General features: G+C 40.3%; 1 protein-coding gene across 3 annotated transcripts in view; it reads right to left on the bottom strand.

The window, feature by feature from the left end:
* Window positions 1-19,085, bottom strand: part of LOC131235615 (ATP-dependent DNA helicase Q-like 4A) — a 51,779-nt gene extending 32,694 nt beyond the window's left edge. The window contains exons 1-9 of one of the 3 annotated variants that reach the window (XM_058232872.1): window positions 18,841-19,076; window positions 17,170-17,269; window positions 16,853-17,008; window positions 7,610-7,661; window positions 6,803-7,285; window positions 6,522-6,695; window positions 6,306-6,436; window positions 5,794-6,184; window positions 5,580-5,711 (exon numbers count right to left, since the gene is read on the bottom strand). In XM_058232872.1, the coding sequence (XP_058088855.1) occupies window positions 5,580-5,711; window positions 5,794-6,184; window positions 6,306-6,436; window positions 6,522-6,695; window positions 6,803-7,285; window positions 7,610-7,661; window positions 16,853-17,008; window positions 17,170-17,198 (1,548 nt within the window). In that variant the 5' untranslated portion in view covers window positions 17,199-17,269; window positions 18,841-19,076. Of the gene's footprint in view, window positions 1-5,579; window positions 5,712-5,793; window positions 6,185-6,305; window positions 6,437-6,521; window positions 6,696-6,802; window positions 7,286-7,609; window positions 7,662-16,852; window positions 17,015-17,169; window positions 17,270-18,840 lie in introns of all 3 variants that reach the window. The other 2 variants (XR_009166232.1, XM_058232871.1) reach the window with 2 other exon arrangements.
* Window positions 19,086-19,996: the final 911 nt, after the last annotated feature.

The following is a 19,996-nucleotide window of genomic DNA, read 5'->3' as shown; positions in this document are numbered from 1 at the left end:
CTTAGGTGGGCCCCACCAAGTGCTTTAAGATGTTTTAGCATGATTTCCCATGGTTTCAAATGGTATGGCCCACCTAAGTTTAAAATACAACTGATTTTTGGTGCATCCTCCAACCTAGAGGGGACCTACCAAATGCACAGCTTGGATGTCCATGACACATCACGGTGGGGGGCACAGAGTTCGACCTTATGGGAAGCTCCCATGAGGTCGACCTCATACTACCACACACATAAGAGTAACTCTCTAAAACATTTATACTTGGCACTTTCATAGTTTTATGCCGGATAACTATCTCCTTTGAGGATATCCTTATGCCCTTTAAGTATAAGTTCAGAAGTTCGGATATCATATCCTTTTTATCCTTATTTAGAACCATTCTCTCCAAAACGTAAAGAAATCCTACCATATACATCGCTTCTGCCTCACTCTAATCAATGAAAGAGAAGCATACTATAGGATAAAGGATGCATGCAGTCGGATATAAAAGAAATGACATTTGGTTGCCCCATCTTTTATATATTAGATATAACACGAACTTGTAATCATGTTCTTTATAATTAAAGTGTTCCATTATTTTTTATTTGGCCCAATGTATCCCATTGTTGGCTTCTCATCCCATCATAAATGTATCTTTGAGGTTGACAGTAAAGCGACTTGGATTACATAGTGTGGAACACAGCACCAATGTCGGTACTATGTATACAAGGCAAATCTTTGTGGCCCCACCATAATGTATGTGTTTTATCCAACTAGCCATCCATTTTTCTAGATCATTTTACGGCATGAGCCAAAAAATGAGGCAAATCTAAAGCTCAAGTGGACCAAACGACAAGAAAGTGGGGATTGAACACCCATTGAGAACTTCTTGGTAGCGACAAAAGTTTTGGATCAAGCTGATATTTGTGTTTTCCCTTTATCTAGGTCTATGTGACCTTATGAACAAGTTAGATGGCAAATAAACATCAAAGTGGGCCCAAGGAAGGTTTCAACGGTGGACGCCATTGTCCCCACTGCTTTTTTTGGTGTGGTCCACTTGAGCTTTAGATTTGCATCATTGTTTGGCTCATGCCCTGAAATGATCAAGAAAAATGGATGGCCAATTGGATAAAACACATACATCATGGTGCGGCCCACAGAGATTTGCCACGTATACACAGTACTAACGTCAATGTTGTGTTCTGCACTACACAATAAAAGTCCACGGTCAAGGGATTGGAAATAAGCCTTCCCGCTATTACTATATGGTCTAACTAGGCATATTTATGCTATGGTTTTAAGTTTTTTGCTTGAAGTGCATAATGAAGATTGTTGTGTTGCGATAAAAAGTCCTAATAGATACTCTTGATGCATGCAGCTTTTTACTCGTAGCTTAAGCACTCCTCTCAATTCTATAGGAGGAAATGTGGTGGTTGTTAGAAGATGAAAGACAGGTCTCATTTCAAAGCTAGCAAATGCCCCCTCCAACAATTCCCCTCGCATCATTGCTCTACATAATTGGATTTGCTTATTACCTCTAATAGGCATCTTTAGTACCTTCTACCTCTCCCCTCTCATCTTTCTCGTTGTGTCTAGCTTTCACTTGTCCCTACTCCAGGGCGTGAGCTCTTTTCCATAGCACGGGGTGTGATTTTCTTTTCTTTTCTTCGCCCAAGGTGTGGACCCCATGTGTATTCTTTGAGTTGCATGCCCTTTGGTAGGAAATAAGAGTTTTTTTTACTTGCCTTCTAAAAACGAAAAAGAAAATCACATCACACCTACCAAGGGTTCTGATGATTTTTAACGCCTTTAGTAATTGTGCCCGAAACGAGTGATAGGATAATTTGTAGAGCTAACTTTCCTTCAGTCTTTTTTAACAAAGGTCTGTTATTCTAAATGGGTAATACTGAAAAGCTTTTGAGCTCAGGTTTTTTTTTTTTTTTTTGCATGACCTTTGCAGTGTTAAAAAGATTGTTGCGAAACAAGTAACAACTAGACAAAGCTATGGAATCATAAAGAGAATATTAAAGAAGAGAATAAGAGAGATGAGAGAAGGATAATAGAGGGAGAGAGAAACTAAAGAGCTCTCACCCCACCCCTTTATATTATATTAGGGTTAATAATAAAAATGTTTAATTGAAAAAATTGCCCCTCTTACTTATTCCCTTGCAAAACTAAGGCTCATGGGCCTAAAATTTAACCAAAACATATGAAACCTAAGCATAAGAAGTGGACCACCGAAAGGGGACCACTCATAATCATACGTGGCACGTGTGGACCCCACATGTGGTCCACACATGCTCAAGATAAGGGACAAATAACACTCCCCCTCAAGTTGGAGCATATGTATCATGAATGTTGAGCTTGACAAAGAATCGATCTAGATGAACACAATCGAGAGCATTCGTAAATATGTCTGCCACTTGATCTTGGGTCTTAACATACAACATGCATATTTCCTTGATAGCCACCTTTTCCCAAAAGAAGTGACAATCAACTTCAAGTTATTTGGTTCTTTCGTGATAAACTGGATTGTTGGCAAAGTTAGACACAACCTGGCTATCATAGTACAACCTCATCAATATATCCACCACGAACCTGAGCTCACACATTAACGTCTTCAACCAAATGAGTCTGCATGTTCCATGAGCCATAGCCTTGTACTCTACTTCTGCAATTGACCGAGCAACAACACTTTGCTTCTTGCTTTTCCACATAACCAAGTTGCCTCCCACAAATGTGCAATAACCTGTGGTCAGATGTTTATCAGAATGAAAACCAGCCTAGTCTGTGTCAAAATATGCTTCTATTTGAAAATGTCCATTCCGCTTGTAAAGAATTCCACGAACGGGGGCTCCCTTTAGGGCCTGTTTGGATTCGTGTATAAGGGTGTATTGTATTGTATTCGGGTACTGTTCATGTATACGTTGGATGGTTTTCACAATACATCCAAATCAACATGCCATTAATCAATGTTTGGATAGGAGGTATTGTGCGGGCAAGTATACAATATCTTGTACAGATCAATGTTTGGATACGACGTATAGAGGGCATCTAACGTGGCCGAAATCAGCAACATCGACCATGACCTCTGATCAAACATGAGAAAATGATATGACGCCCACCTGAGTTACAAGCGCGGAGGACATCCAGCTCGTGAAAAAGGTGGGCCACACCATGAAAATAGCTCGCCAATAAAATCAAATCGATCCGTTCATTTTCTGGGCCACGCATGGCCATCATCTGTCCATTGATTTGTGTGGACCGGAGATCTCATGGCATGGCCTGCCGTTTTTCCATGCTCTGATCTCCTACGCAAGTAGCTCGTTGGCCTGAAATCGAAGAGAATGGCGATCTTCGACGAGAAATAGACGAGATTGAGCTTTGAGCTTTGAGCTTCTCGAGCTCAAAAACTCGTATTGAACGCACCTACGGAAGGAGAAAACAGAAAGAAACGGGGAGAAACGAAAAAACAAAAATGAGAGATGAAAAACGGGTTTTTGCGATGAGAAGAAAGAGCGGATGAATGGGTTTAAATAGCAGGGGAGAGGATGAAAAGTCGTGTTCGAGAGAGAAAAAAAGACTCTGATTTCTGGTGAAGGAAGTTGCTTTAAAAATTATTATTACTGTCGTCGATTCCTCTGTTTACAGAAAACCGCTTTTCTTCCTCGTTAGCGGATTTGCTATTGCAGAACCGCTGCGGAATTTTATTTTTTTTATTGGCGACGATATAAGGAGGTGCTGGTGTAGAAACCTAACCGTTCTCCTCATGGAGAGATGTCTCTGCAAGGTTTTGAAAGTCGGTCGCATGCAAGAACAATACATTCAATCGGCTGTATAGATGGCAGCCGAGACATCAGACATTACAATCGCATGGCTGCATTTTTCTGGTTCCGCGCGGTATTCGCACGCATGGTAGTCCACGGTGTTTAACTCCTAACCAAACACCGTACACATCACATCAACCCCTTTAATACCATACAATACAACCCTAAACGTGAATCCAAACAGGCCCTTAAGAATCAAAGTATGTGAAGCACTACCTCCATATGAGACACCCAAGAGCCTGCATAAATTGACTCACTACACTAACTAGATAAGTGATATTCGGTCATGTAATCATCAAATAGATCAATTTTCCAACAAGTACACAATATCTCCCTACATCATCAAATAGTTCCCCTATATCTATACTGAGCTTCAAATTAGTATCCATGGGAGTTTCAACTGACTTAGCCCCAAACAAACCTGCCTCTTCTAACAGAGCCATCACATACATACTAAGACGATGGTGCCAGTTATGCTTCGACGAACAAAAAAAGAATGGTGTACTTAACTACATTTGCTTGGTAGCCTTCCAAGCTGTCCCACTTCCTCATAATTGAGATTTCTTCTCATTCTGATATCCCTTACCACATTTTCCCCACCAACTCGTAGCAATCTTGAACTTTTACATCTTTGTTCGTGGTTTGTAAAGGACCGAATAAGATGACTTCAGTGGCAATTCTTCTAGCCTTTCATAAATTCCTTGCCAATTCTTATGTGTGATAGACCTGGTGACACCAATGACTCTTTTCCCAATTTTGCTACTATCATTCCATATTAATGATCCTATGTGATTGTTTGCCAGGCCAGGGAACCATTTCCCTTTTGGCCATCCATATATCCTGTCAATCACATTTCTCCACAACATGCTTAACTCATCTCCAAACCTCTTTCACCATTTACTTAACAATGTCCAGTTTTTCCCTCTCATATTTCCAATTCCCAGCCCTTTTCACAACGGGCTTAACTCCTTTCCAAACCTCCGTTACCATTAACTTAAAAATGCCCAGTTTTTCCCTCTCCAAACCTCTGTCATCTAAAATCTATTTATCCTCTTGCCATGACCTAATGCATTCGAACCACGAGTATCTTTGAGAGCAACTTGTAGCATCCCCTACCAAGTATGAATCATTCATCTCTGTGGCATCCTCTACCTTTGGAATGAGCATAATGAAAGTCGCATTTAAGCCCTTACTTTGTGGTATTGCAAGGGCTATTTGGGATCATTTCTTCAATCTCTTTGCAGTATCTTGGGCCCTCAATGAAATCTAATGAGTGTTTACTTGCCGGGTGGCAGGAAGAGCCATTTCATCCAAGTGGAGTCACTATTTGGTCATTGGTGCCATATGCAGTTATGGGGGTTTATGAAAAGAATGAACTAGCCTAATCTTCAATAATAAAGGATTGATGATGAGGTGGTAAAAAGATCCAATTTTTGGTCATGGGTTGGGATTACGCTTAGGCCTGAGTTCAGATTGATGTCCTTATCCAACTTGACTAAGGATTGGGATGCCTTCATTCAGGGCACACCTTAGGCCTTCTTGTATCCTGCTCTTTCAGCATGGAGCTGTTATTGTAGTTAACTTTCTGTTCGTAATGGGGACATTTAAGTGTTTCTTTTTCAGAGGAATGATTACTTATCATCCTCGACTTTGCTCTAGTTGTATCTTTGGCTTCTTTCTTGTTTAATAAAATTCTGCTGCCATATATATAAAGATGACCAAATTATGCACCATAATATTATGGGGCAAAAAAATTTTGAAGGATGATATTTGTACCTGGTAAGTCAGGCTCTTTCCACCTCCAGTTGGCATTAAAACGAAAACATCATATCCACTCATTGTTGCATTTATCACCTCTCTTTGATTAGGACGAAAAGAATGGTTGCCAAACACTTTCTTGTTATTAGCCTGAAACAGGATAGAAACTACAGTCACCATTGGAAGCAGAAGTGGAGTGCACAGGAAAACCATCATCCATATGGAAGAGTACCTCCAGCTTCCTTGTCCACAGGAAGTCTGCGCTACCCCACCTTTTATCATTGGATCCTTCAATGTAATTAATTTCAATAGCTTTTGGAGTAAATGGTTCCCTTTCCACAGGGGCTGCAGAAAAACTAAATCTATCCGTGGAAGTGAATGGTACAGATGATGACATCCAATTGCTGCAGTTGTCTGACTCATTACGCATATGAACCTGTGCATCAAAAGCCACAGGATCAATCCTCAATGTGTTTACTGGAGGAATCTCAGAACGGAAACCCTTGGTTGTGGTTGTGGCTGTGGCTGTGGTTGCTGAGTAATGTGATCTCTGCCTTTCTTCATCTCTTGTTGAACAATGAAGGTATTTCTCAAGCTGTTGAATTTGCTTATTCAGTTGCAACCTGGCAAACAAAATCAGCCACACATACAAACAGAAATGAGAATGTTTCCACTGTCGAAAGATATAGCAACACAAGAAAAGGAAATCAATAGAATAACAAGAATGTCAAAAGGTGGACCAACCGCTCCTGGCGAAGTTTCTCCGAGCGTGGAGGACTGAGCTCAGCAGCATTGTCAAGAAGTTCATTTGATATGGCAATAAGAGTGTCCTTCATCTCCTGCAAATGACCCGCAGCTTCTGGGCATAGCCCCACCTGGATCATTGACCAATAAAAACATGAACAACAAGCTGACAACTTGAGATTGCAAATTGCATCAAACATAGCTCATAAGATGTACCTTAAAACCATGATTGCATTTGGCACAAAGTTCCGGTGGCAAGCAATTTCCTTCAGGTCTTGTAATATTGTCCTTGCCCTCAGAAGGAGTGAAGGGAGAAAGCTTATACATTGAGGATTGAGGCGTGCCAGTTGTTTGATAGTGTTCCATCACTATCTGGTCAACATCAATGTTCTGAATCCAAAATTGACATAAAATGCATAAATTAGCATCCACGAGCACCTCCATAACCACAAATCCCATATAATTTTATCATCATAATGAATAAACTACACATTAACCTTCAAAATGTCATCATCTTCTATAGCATCACAAAAATTTTCTCTGAGTGCTGAGTTTTGTCCAGCATACACTCCATGGTTACCAGACGATCCATCTCCAAGATGTTCATGTGAGGCTTTGTATATAAATGATGTGTCTCTCGCATATGGGTTCCCCACTTTAACACGGGCATCAACTTCAGTGGAACTCTTCTCACTTGCCGGCAGAGAACTACTCACGTAACTTACTGAATCACTACCCCTAGCTTGTGAATCATGAAACTTTTGATGTCTTTCTGGATTTTCATGCCTTGAACTTCCGGATGATTGCCGGGTTCGATCAGATGAGGTCCACAAGGCATTTCCTTTTCTTTTATCTTCAGGAGAATCCAACCTTTTAGAAGGACAATTGTCTGCACCATTATTTTGAACCAATGGTGCAGTTATTCCAGGTCTTAAATAGTTCCTGCATGCCATATGGAAACCACACAGAGCTCTCCAAGCCTGCCAAAGGGAACCCATCTTATAAAATAAAATAAAATAATCTAACAATTTGCATGATTTGTGCTTTCCATGCACATACTGGCAGAAGAAAACATGCACACACCTATGAATGTACAAAGTATCAGCACAGAAAAATGCTCCTGAATTTACAGTCATAACTCAGTCTGTGGTTCAGAGCTAATTGTAGTATTTAAGTTTTGAAAGATATGCCTATTGAAACAAGATCATGCGGTTCAAACTGCAAATTAGCAAAAAAGAAAGGTATTACATGGAATAAGATGGCACCTTCGCATGACCTCTACTCAACCAACAAACCAAGCATACCTTCTCATTTTCTGGACACTGCAACACATTTCGAATTACAGAAGCCATTGTCCTAAGAACAAACATGAACAAACTATGTGAGAAAAGCAGATTAGAATGATTAAAAGAAGATCAACATGCATCAGCACTCATTTCCTGTAATCATATGCATTATATCTAGAGTTGTCTATGGGTACCGAGATCCATAAGTACATGAGATACCTGAGCCCATTTAAACAGGCCGCATGCGTGCGTGCGTGCGTGTGTGTGTCTATCTGTTTGTCTGTGTGTCTGTGCGCGCAAGTGAGTGTGTGTGTGTGTGTGTGTAGGTACCAATCTATCTCACTTCACCAAACCAGACCTGCCAGCAACCCTAATTAACCACAAGAAGTAATGATCTAAAGCAATTAAAAACATTGAACCAGGTATCAAAAACTCTGGAGTGATGAGAGACTCTGCTTAGGGTTTGTTTGGGGCGAGGGATTTGGGGCAAGGATTTGTGAAATTCATGAATTTTAAATCTTCCCTGTTTGCTTTTCATTGGCAATTTTTCAAATCCATGGATTTCCCAACCCATACCCCCATAAATCCATAGATTTAGGTCGAATCCAAATCCCCTAAAAAACAAAAGTCTTGGCAAATCCACAAAATGAGGGACTCTAAAAAGCAATAAAGCTATGCCCTTGTAATCAATCCTTTGCCTGGAAAATTGCAATAGATGATGTCAAACCAATAGATTTGTAGCTTTACTACCAAACAATGGACTTTGGGATCTACCAAATCCAAATTCAATGCAAATCCATGAATTTGACAAGTTCAAGGATTTACCAAAACCATGTTCTCATTTTCCTTATCACAAACAAACCTTAGATAATTTGTGAAATAAATAACATAATGTTACCGAAAACTATACTTCATAATTTGTTATCACAAACAAACCTTAGATTATCCAAAAGTAGCTATGCATAGTATATTTACAGGAGTTTGAATTTAATTACTAAATCAACTTTAATGTCTCTAATTAGTGTACGTATGTAATGTTTGACACAATGATTGTAATAAGCCCGTTGAAATATATACTTTGCCCGAAAATGATGAAATTGCAAGTCTCGGATGGGCCACAAGCATAGGATCACATTTGAGTGACTAACCAACGCTTTTTAACTGTTGATTTACATGGACAATGTTTGGACAATGCAAATTATCCTATTAAAGTAATTATAGTGATGCAGTTGATAATCTGATTGTTTTAGGATATCATCAATGGGCCATGTGCCCAATAGATTAGTAGCCTAGTGTACTAGTGACACACGTGTAACTCTTAGAAGGATTTTACATGTGATTAAAGCTTCCACCTTGGATTTCAAACCTCCTCTTTGAGGGGATTTGAAACCCCCGGTTACTTTATGGTGCCAAACATATCAGACCCCTGGTTACCCCCCCAAAAAAATAATAAAATAAAACAAAATCCATGGTACCAAACAACCCCTAAAGCTACCTAAACTCTTAGCAGAAGATGAGTGCTCGTCGTTTCAAGTGGAGCGCTTACCTTCAAGAGTTTTCTTCTATCATTCGTTAAAAGGCTAGCAACAACAATCAGGTTGCTAATGCATTAAACTGCCACATGCATCTATTGTCATCAATGGCAATCATTGTTTCAAGATTCGAAAAGATACGACGTAAGTATACTGATAACAAGGATTTCGGAGGTATTTATACAGGCATTCTTAGTGGAGAGCTTGCGAGACACCCACATTTCAGCATTCATGATGGCTACTAGTTCCAGAGAATGCAACTTTGTTTACCCAATACATCCACCCGCAAGAATGCTGTAAGGGAGTTACATGCCGGTGGATGTAGTGGTCACTTGGGCCGCGATAAGACCCTAGCCCTCGTTGGAGATAGGTACTTCTGGCCTCATCTAAAATCAAATGTCGCAAAGATATGTCAATTATGTAGGGTTTGCCAGCTTACTAAGGGTCAAAGAAAAACGATGGATTGTATCGACAACTGTCGATCCCACAAGCTCCACGGGAAGATCTCAACATGGACTTCATCCTGGGTTTGCCAAAAACCGCTTAAAAAATTGATTCAGTATTTGTTGTGTGATGCAGGATGATAGAAACTATCCTAGGATGCAATATGAGAGATCAATTACACATTAATTTCAGCAATTAACATGTAAAATCAAGCATATCCTCATAATAGATTTAGAAATTCAGATTTATAAAATAGTTCAAGAGTGGCCCACTTAGAAGTAGGGACTTCCAATCTAGCATGGGTAGTGCAACAGCCACATGGATAGATAATGATGCAAGCAAAATTCTGGTTTGGGAAAAGTTTCACAAAAATAAAAATAAAAAAATTCATATTTTCATTAGGATTTTGGATTCATGGATGGAAATTTAAGAATTAGGTTTTTAGGGATTCAAATGATCTAGGGTTCAGAAGGTTGTAATGGAAAGGAAAAGAGGAAGACAAGAGATGAAGAAGAAAAATACCTTTCGAAGAAGAGAGGGGAATGATGTAAGAAGAAGAATATATTTTGAAGACGGGGAAGAGGAAAAGGAAGGATGTACCTTGGGGAATCCACCAACAAATAAGCTTCTACCCTTCCACAATTCAATTGGAATGGAGGGTTTCTCACAAACCCTAAAACACAATGAGGAAAATCCATTCACACAAGAGAGCTTCTCTGTTTTTTCTTTCTTCTCAATAATACCACTAGGTTTGGAACTCCACCTCCCATGTGCTTTTATAATTAAAATTTTGGAATTAAAAATTCGGCATAATTACAACTATGCCACTCACTTAAGTGAAGTGGCCCATCATCCAAAATAAGAAAACTAAGATATTTATTATCAATCTTAACCGTCAAATAAATCCTAAAAATAAAATAAAAAACATAAAGAAAGCAAGATCAGAGTCCAAGGGAATGCATGTGAGGTCTTCAAAATGGCCCGGTGGGCCCCATCTGGAACTCATCTCTCATCCACAAAAAAAGTTGCGCTGATGTGGGTGGTCATCTCCGTCTCTGGTAAACCCTACTAGGTCCTTTGATGTCCCCATCATTGTAGTTGATCGATTTTCTAAGATGGCTCATTTCGTACCATGCTCAAATACAACGAAGCTCTCAAGATTGTTCAATTATTCTTTCGATAGGTTGTTCATCTTCATAGGCTTCCAAAGAAAATTGTGCCTGGTCGTCATACCAAGTTCATGAGTTATTTCTGGAAAACTCTTTGGGCAGCAACGAAAACCAAGCTTCAATTCTCTAGTGCCTACCACCCTCAAATCGATGGTCAAACTGAAGTGATCAACCGTAGCTTGGGGAAGTTACTACAATGTCTCGTCTGCAATCATATAGCTACATGGGACCTTGATGCAGGACAATTAACCACTTGCTCTAAAAGCTCGAACTGTTAGAGTATGGCCAATTAATCCCATTATCTCATAGCCCAGGCCCCACATCTCATGGGTTTAGGACCTCGGCCGAACCCCCTTCGTCGGCCCCAAATCACATGGACCGCCCACCCCGAGTGTATCCCCGCATCCCACAGGCTACCCCACTCAAGCCCGATGTGAAATGTACATTAATCACCCTTGGTGAGGAGTCTTGAACACAAGACCTCCCCCCTGGGCCCCAAATCACATGGGTCACCCACCCCAAGTGTGCCCCTGCATCCCACAGGTGACCCCACTCGAGCCCAGTGTGAAAATGCCCCTGCATTAGACCTAGTAATACCCATGTCTGAACTTGCTTATAATAACTCAGTCAACAGGTACGCAAGTATATCACCTTTTGAAGCAGTAACTAATATACGACCACATCTTCTAGTTGATTTGGTTCCTTTACCTATAGAGTCTAGAGCGAGTGCACAAGCTGATGACTTCATCCGCAATATGCAGCAAGTGCATAACAAATTTCGACGCAATATCGCTGCAAGTAATGAGAGTTATAAGCAGCATGTAAATACTAGACATCGCTTTGTTGAATTTGTGGAAGGTGACATGGTTATGTCCCATATTCATCCTTAACGGTTGCCTCCCCCTGTTCAAAATCATAAGGAAGATTACTACCAATGCTTATGTTTTAGATCTCCCACCAAATTTACTTATCAATCCTACTTTCAATGTGGAAGATCTTTCAATCTATCATGGGCACCACACTGACAATGGTATCGAAGAATAAGCCATCACACTTCCAACCATTTTACCGCCTATAAACATGATCGTTGATGTTCTTAATGACCAGATCATCTCCACGTGCCAAGGTGGTTACCAGAAGTTTCTTGTCCATTAGCAAGAACGACCTCTCTCCGATGATACATGGATCATAGCCACAGACTTTCATCGTCTAAATCCTAACCTTTATGAGCAATATCAGGCCATTAACTCGCTAGAGTCGAGTTCTTTCAAGCAGGGTAGGACAGATGCAGGTTGATTTGGACCCATGGCCCATAGGTCATGCCCGGGCCCATTAAGCCCAAGCCCAATAGCTAGCTCATCAATAAGGAGGCCCGAGTCTCCTTTTAGGTGCCTAGCTTATTGAGGTAATCAGCTAGCAAAACCAATCAGCTAACCATGAACAATCCATTAGGTCATGCCCGGGCCCATTAAGCCCAAGCCCAATAGCTAGCTCATCAACAAGGAGGTCCGAGTCTCCTTTTAGGTGCCTAGCTTATTGAGGTAATCAACTAGCAAAACCAATCAGCTAACCATGAACAATCCATTAGTCAAACATTTTTGATGCATTCTTATCTATTTTCCATATTTGTAATAAGCCATTGGTTGTCAATAACATTATATGTTTGCCTTATATGTACGTTTTAAAAGCTTATATAAGGGCCTAGGATGAGTAGTATGAAGGCACTTTTGAATTGAATCAAATTTCTGGAATTGTTCTCTTCTATTTGTTTAAATTCTCGTACTTAGATTGAAGGTGCCTACGCTTGGGCAAATCCTTCCCATCAGCTGGCTGCACAAAAATATAAGTAAATAACAAAAGTCAAGGTTGGGGAGGATAGTGAGATATCATCCCATAACCTTGTTGATATCATTGGGCCTATCCTTCTTGGCCATGGGCCATTCCCTTGGGTCTAACTTGGGTCGCATGCTTTTTATTTCCCTTTTTATTAGTTCATCAAGAAAAGCCTCCCAAAAGGCTCAAAATATCTTCCCTCTCACAACCCTCGAAAGGGTAAGCTCTAGAGCCTATAAAAACACCCAACCTTCTATGATAAGCATCACCACTTCCGAAGTGCCCAACCGGTTATTGAACATCTTATTGTTACCTTACTAGATACAGACCATATAATTGCAAGCAAGGAGAGATGCCACAACTCTATTTCTTTTAGCAAGGACTCCTCAATTCCAATCTCGCACTAATGCTATGAAAGAGCTCGATATAGACCCTGCAAATCAAGCATGGCCAAAATAATTCTCCAAATTCCGGCCATGAATTCATAGTGGATGAACAGGTGATACACTTTCTTCATGTCCTTAAGCCACATAAATGCATTACTCATACATTAGTGATCGCCATTCCTCTAGTGCGGAAGTGATCTATAGTTAACACAACCACTCTAGGTAGACCAGGATAATGTCAAACGGATGCAGCAGCATGAAGAAGAATCATTTGCCTTGCCAAACCATCAGCTACATCATTTCCGTCCTAGGGGAACGATCCAAACGATCCAGTTACGTGATTTCTTCCAAGTTCCACCCATCTAGCCAATCCCCACGAATAACAATATTCAGATGATGCATATTTATCAAGTTAAAAAGATTATCCACACTTATAAAGGGTGGCATGTGCATGCAAGAAAGTTTCTTAAAACCAATCCATAGAGTCCTCACCTCAACTTCACTAGCAAAAAGTGACCCCAATAGGGTCCATGAAACCCATCGAACGTCACCTCGATTATCCTGAATAATCCCCTTATCCTGACAACCCACGGTTCCCTCTACAGCTCCCATCAAAGTTGAGCTTCCACATAGTTTTTAGCTGGGGATTCCACCACATGGGTTGTAGGAGGTCCTCTCATGCCCTCAATGGCCACTAGTCACCCTTTTCTAAAGTCCTTGAGGCCTTATAGCTTTGATTTTCTAAACAATTCATTAACAAAAACTCTTAACTAATTCAACCTCTTCAATTATCAACTGGGTTACCTATCAAGAAGCAAAGTAGGACCAAGATAATCCAACCAACAACCTATGGGGCCCACATGAAACCACAACTACGCCATCTAGCCTTGTGGTGATGTCATCATGCTAATGTGAATGGACTCCACATGATTTGGATCTTAGTTAACCACTTGGAGTGCATGGAAAGTAGGGGTGCAACTTGGGTTGGGTCAACCCAAACCCAATTGGCCCACCAAACTCCAGGTTGTGTTGGGTTGAGGTTAGGTTGGACTTGGGTTGAAAACCCTCAACCCAACCAAGGTTGGGTTCAATTTGAGTTGAGGCCTTGGGCAACCAAACCCAACTCAAACCTAACCTTATATGTGGTACATATACATGTGAGTTATGAGTAACACACATAATATAAATGCAAAATCATGGCCTAGATAGAAAATGGGATTCATGCAAGTTTGACATGCATGATCAGTGAACCACCATTATCTTTGGTACATAAAGTCTTCACACTGCGCACTACTTGACGAATGACATGGATATCTCTGACATGTGATATTTGTCGGGTTCTCTCACACATGTTCCACCTCCTCACACTCGAGGCTCTTCATTGAATATTCAAGAGTGACAACTCAATAGTCATGACTTTATTAAAAAGGTTGGGCTACAACCTATTTTACATGGTCCACACAACACCCAAGCTCTGTGGGGACCACCATGTCATATATTTGACATCCACTCTGTCTATTTCCTTAATTTTATTTGTTTACGAGTGTTGATTGTAGTATTTATTTTTCTGGTGTTATTTTGGAAGTTACATGTGTTACTTTAATGATGTTATTTAATGGTTACATGTTTGATGCAGGAGATGAAATTAAATATGAGGTGCAAGATTTCAAGCTTTAGATCATACCAATTTCTGAACAATTACAAAAAAAAATATCACATCCCACATACATTCAAACATTCAACAAGGGGAATCCACGGGGGTCCAAGCCTACACACGTTTAGGGTTGGATCAAGTAGAATTATAAACCAAACAGTACCCAATGGAGTGTAGATTCATCCAATCCTGCAAAGGACTGTTCTCCAATTCAAGAGATTCACCATGTTTCAAATAGGGGAAAAGCTAAGGTTTGCAAAAGTTAGAAATACTTAGGATCTGGGATTGTCTAGGGTTGGGTTTGGGATTTAAGGCGAGAGAGGAGAATAATAGAGGAGAGAGAAAAACCTGATAAGGATCTTGTATGTGGACAGCAGGCCCACCTGGGCGCACGTGTGTGGCTGTCTGGCCACACGTGTGTGGGGCCCACGAAACTGAAAAAGGACTCCTTGGGTGTGGTCGGCTAGGGGAGGCCCACTCTCACACCAAGTTTCATAACGATCAGCCTTCCAGTGTGTGCGTGGTGCTCCGTCGAAGTTTCAGCCCCTCTGGTGGGCCAAAATCTAGAAATTTGTTGTAGTGGAGAACTTAGGCACCAAAAAAACATCTTAAAAAAAAAAATCTGAAGAAGCGAAGGCTATGGAAGATGGTGGATGTAGGGTGGAAGAGATGGGAATGATTTGGGATAGTTGTGGCTTCGCACCACGGTAGTTAGACCTTCGAGGAAGGGGGGGTTTCGCACCCAATTAGCTTCTTTAACTCAGAGGGATAGAGAAGAAAAAACGTAGAATTTTATTCATAAGCTTCAATGAAAAAAAAAACCCTACATGGGGCTGCCTATTTATAAGAAAACCCTACGCCCCAAAAGCCGCGCCATGTGTGCACATTAATACTTAGAGACAGTAACAAAAATAGCAACTAATCAACGCAATCAAAACCGTTCATGATGTTTCTAATAACGATAATAACCAAAACTCAAAATCCTAAATCATCTAAGGTAGTGGGCCACGATCATGAATCCAATGGTGGAATCCACATGATGATCGGGTCCACTCCAATGCTCCATAGCACAGCCCCATAACTAGGAGGTCCTCCATAAATGTCGTCGTCGATCCAGATCGATAGTGGGGCCTTCCTCCTCTTTGAGTATGTGCGTAGGGTGGGGGGCGTGCGCATGCACATGATGTCCCCATCAATGTTTCATTTGTGTTAGTTTACTATTTACAAGCGTTACCCATCCCAACCCGATCTAACCCGATCCTAGTTGAATTTTAATAGGGTTGAGCATTTAATACCTTGGGTTGGGTTGGGTAACTTGGGTTGGATCAAGGATTGGGTTAGGCCTTCAGCCAACTCCTCTTGAGGTTGTGTTGGGCTTGGGTTGACCCTAAACCCAAACCCAACCCACCTGACTCACACCCCTAATGAAAAGGTCCCTCAAGAATGGTTAGAAAAAATACATTTCTATTTTATACTTGCTCCTACTCGTCCTTGTGAACAACTTTGCATATGAGAGTTAAGTCAATAATTCTAATTATATTAATTCTTAAAGATTATAAACATCAAAACTAACACAAGTAAAGCATCTTACACTTGCACTTGCACCAGTAAGGAGTGAGTTGGTTTAAGTTGAAGGCACTAAAAGGGCAAGGAGAAGGCCAAAACAACGCGGGTGAAGGTAGTAAGAAAACAATTGATGACCTATGGTTTGCTAAGGATATGGCCCTTTATAGATTGGAATAGTGAAAACGGAACAAAATTCAATTAGACAAACCCAAACTCGTTAGGATAAGGATTAGATGATAATGAATGCATTATTCACTTTTACAAAGGAACAAAATCATTGGTGATAGGCGGCCAATTAATTCATCAGCCATGCTTGGAGAATTGAATTAAGGAATTCCTTGAGAAAATTTTCAATGTTCAATTACTTTCTCTTCACATAGTGCAAGTCACTTCATTAGATGCAACCGTTATTTCCGATGAAAAAAGAGTGCACATCCCTAACTCTTGCTTTAAGATTCTTTTTTGCTCTTTTTCTTTGAGTTGATCTCTTTTCCTTTCCTTGATGCATTTGTCTTGATCAAGAAAACATAATTTGAAATTACAGTTTAATTACTATAATGAACATGAGATATTTGTAATCAAAATTTTTTAAAAAAATTACAAAAAAAATGATTCAAAAAATAGAAGTATATAACAAAGAAGCATCAATATGCTATAGGCTATGCATAATAAGCAACCTTCCTTCAGCACAAGGCTTTTGATCTGGCAAGGAGAACTGGAAGTTGGAGCTTAGGAACTTATTTTGGCATGAGAAATTCTCGACTGCATTGGCATGGTACAGCCAATTGACTTTGGGAGCTTTGTCATTGCACACAGGAATCCTGTTGCAATTGCTTTCACTGTAAAGAACACCAGAAGCAAACAATTAGTCAATACAAAAAAAAAAAAAAAAAAAAATGAAGAAACGGAAAAGAAAAGAAGATGGAGTTGCTGAAGAGTATGGAAACAAGTAGATCAAGATGTTTTAAATTAACTAAATTCACTCAATTGCCACCCTTGCCTCGAAAAATTTTCCGTACTCATCAGTCAATATGTTCACATGCTTCAGATGATAGCACCTCCACTAGCCATGGAAAGTTCAAGAATTAAAAAACCTATAAAAGAATATCCTATTCAGTTAAACAGAGAAAAAAAAAGTATTAAACTCATAAAAGATTTCAGAACAGGCAACTGAAGAGAACCATCAATTGATTTATTGCAAGGGCATGAAAAGTACATACATGCAAATTTAAAAGCAAACACTTCAACCCACTGCTAAAAGACTGCACCGGAGGGTATGACAACTGGAAGAAAACAATTCTTGGTTGATCTATGTCGTTATATAGTTTCTATTTGCATAAATTAGGTTAGAACAAAGTTGTCTTGTGAATTCATATTTAATAGGTTAGCCTTTCAAGAAAAAAAAATAAAAAAATTGTTCTCAGCTCATTGCTAAATGATAAGGCATCTGCAAGTCAGGACGATATCATGCAGAGTTGGTACATTATCTCTCCTGTTTATTGGTAGGATTATATTGTGGGACGTATTCACATCACCATGTCCACAATGTGTTCATGTTGTGCTTAGCATCCTTACAATTGTCGACCATAACACCTGGTCAACTACTTCACAACTGATTCGTGAATACTTCACTCAACAATGCAACTAGCAATTAACTATACTCAGTAAACAATCTATGGTGATAGTGACTTGTGAATTTCCCATCAAAACAGCATAGATCTTGCCAAAAATTAGGTTTTCGTTTGAAGTTATGCAGTTCTTGCAAGAAAAGAAGTGCAAATCTACAATGCAGCAGAGTTTCTCAAATAGGCTAACAAACTGGATCTGGCAAGTTCCGCAAGCAGTCAAGCACAAGATCAAATCCGCCCCCCATCTGGCATCTATCTCACACAAGCCTTGGGATCAAGAGAGTGCATAGGCAAGAATCAGCTCTCGATAATTCCCATGGAAAATACAACCAAAACTTATGATCAATGTTTTAAATAGCTTGGGCTGTGCAACATGTAGATTGCACTACATAGCGTAGCCTAGAATTCACGCTACGTAACTCATGAAAATAGCTTAAGTCACAAGTAGTGTACACTACACGCTACATTAATATACAAGCTTTCTACAAGCTTCGCTACACACCATGTTAAAATAGTAAAATCATTTAGCTTTTTATTTGATTTGTTATATTTTGCTATTTTACTAAAATATAGTTAATGTTTTCAACAATTTTAGTGAAATAATATGAGCAACAGTATTAAATCAGTTCATTGCTATTTTTATCTTTATATTTACTTCTTGCCCTATTTTTCCAATTATTTTAATTAAAATTCAGCAGTATGCATCGCTTAAGCCTCACACTTCACACTTCAGAGGGTTGAATGATACGTTACACACACTTTGCTATTTAAAAGACTGCTTATGATACTCAGATAATTTCAAATGCTCAACATATCATGTCCAAAACAACATGGAAACCGGTACAGGATAAAATCCCTAAGTAGGGATTCGAATTTGAAGACACTTAATTAGGGATTTCGACATTCAAATCTGCAAAACCCTAATTAGGGATTGAAAAACGAAAATCCCCAAATGCATACACCATTGTAAAAGCCTGATTAGGGCTTGAACATTCAATGTTGGAGTGAGAGAGAGAGAGAGAGAGAGAGAGAGAGACCTGCTGCAATGGCCGCCCGCTACTGGAATGGCCGCCATTGTGTGGGTAGTGGGTAGGTTCAGTTGGAGCGGAGATAGAGAGAGATGGGATGGGTGGACTGTTGGGGGGAGGGGGGGGAGAAGAGGAAGAAAGAGATGACGAGAGGAGCTAGGAGAGGACGAGAGAGAGGGAGGTCGAGATCGAGAGTGATCTCAGAGGTAGGTAGGGAGAGAGGGAAGGAGGGAGAGGGAGGAGAGGGGAGAACAAAAGGGAGGGAGGGAGGGCGGGAGAGAAGGAGAACGTAAGAGATGGAGGGAGAACGGGAGCGGGCTGTTTGAAATTGGAGAGGGAGCGAGGAGGCCCTCCCTAACGCCGTCAATCGCCGGCAATTGCACGTGCGACCCCACACGGGATCTCCCTAACGATATGCTAAATGGGGCCCACCGTGATGTTTTTGAGAAATCGCCGTGAATCCGTTTTGAGAGATCATCTTAGGATATGAAACAAAAAATGAGGTCGATCCGAAACTCAAGTGAGCACCGTTTGAAACATTCGTATGGCCACAACGTTTCGCGTCATGCAAAGTTGTGTTTTCACTGCATCCTAGTGGGAATGACTTTATAAACGGTTTTAGATGTCATGTAAACATCAAGGTAGGTGCTAGGAAGGCTTCTCCTTCCGCGGTTTTCCGTCTTGTATGGGTCACTTGAATTTTGGACGTCATGTTTTTGTGGCATGGCCTGAAATGAGCTCTCAAAGTGAATTGACCGTGTGCATTTCTCACAAACATCACCATGGGGCCACCTATCATTCTAGCCCAGGAAAGCCTTTGGAAATGGGCTTTGACGATTGGTGTCTATGCTGCGAAGGCCTTTTGCCGTAACTTCTTGCGCAAGGATGTTGGTTAAGGCCCACTGTGATGTTTATGAGAAATCCACCCCGTCCATCCATTTATTGAGATCATCTTAAGGCATGCAACCAAAAATAAGATGAATCCAAAACTCTTGAGTCACAGGAGAGGGGAAATTGGATAAAGAAATGGCTACCATTGAAACCTTCCTAGCCTCGACATTGATGTTTATATGTCATCCAAACCGTTTATAAGGTCATTCCCACTGCAATTAAGTGAAAACACAAAAAATTTAGCACCGTACAAAACTTGTGTGGCTGTAATAAT

Source organism: Magnolia sinica, chromosome 19, assembly GCF_029962835.1.
Source record: "Magnolia sinica isolate HGM2019 chromosome 19, MsV1, whole genome shotgun sequence".
Lineage (NCBI taxonomy): Eukaryota > Viridiplantae > Streptophyta > Magnoliopsida > Magnoliales > Magnoliaceae > Magnolia > Magnolia sinica.
The sequence above is the reverse complement of the archived record's forward strand: the minus strand, read 5'-3'. Positions and strand labels throughout refer to the sequence as shown.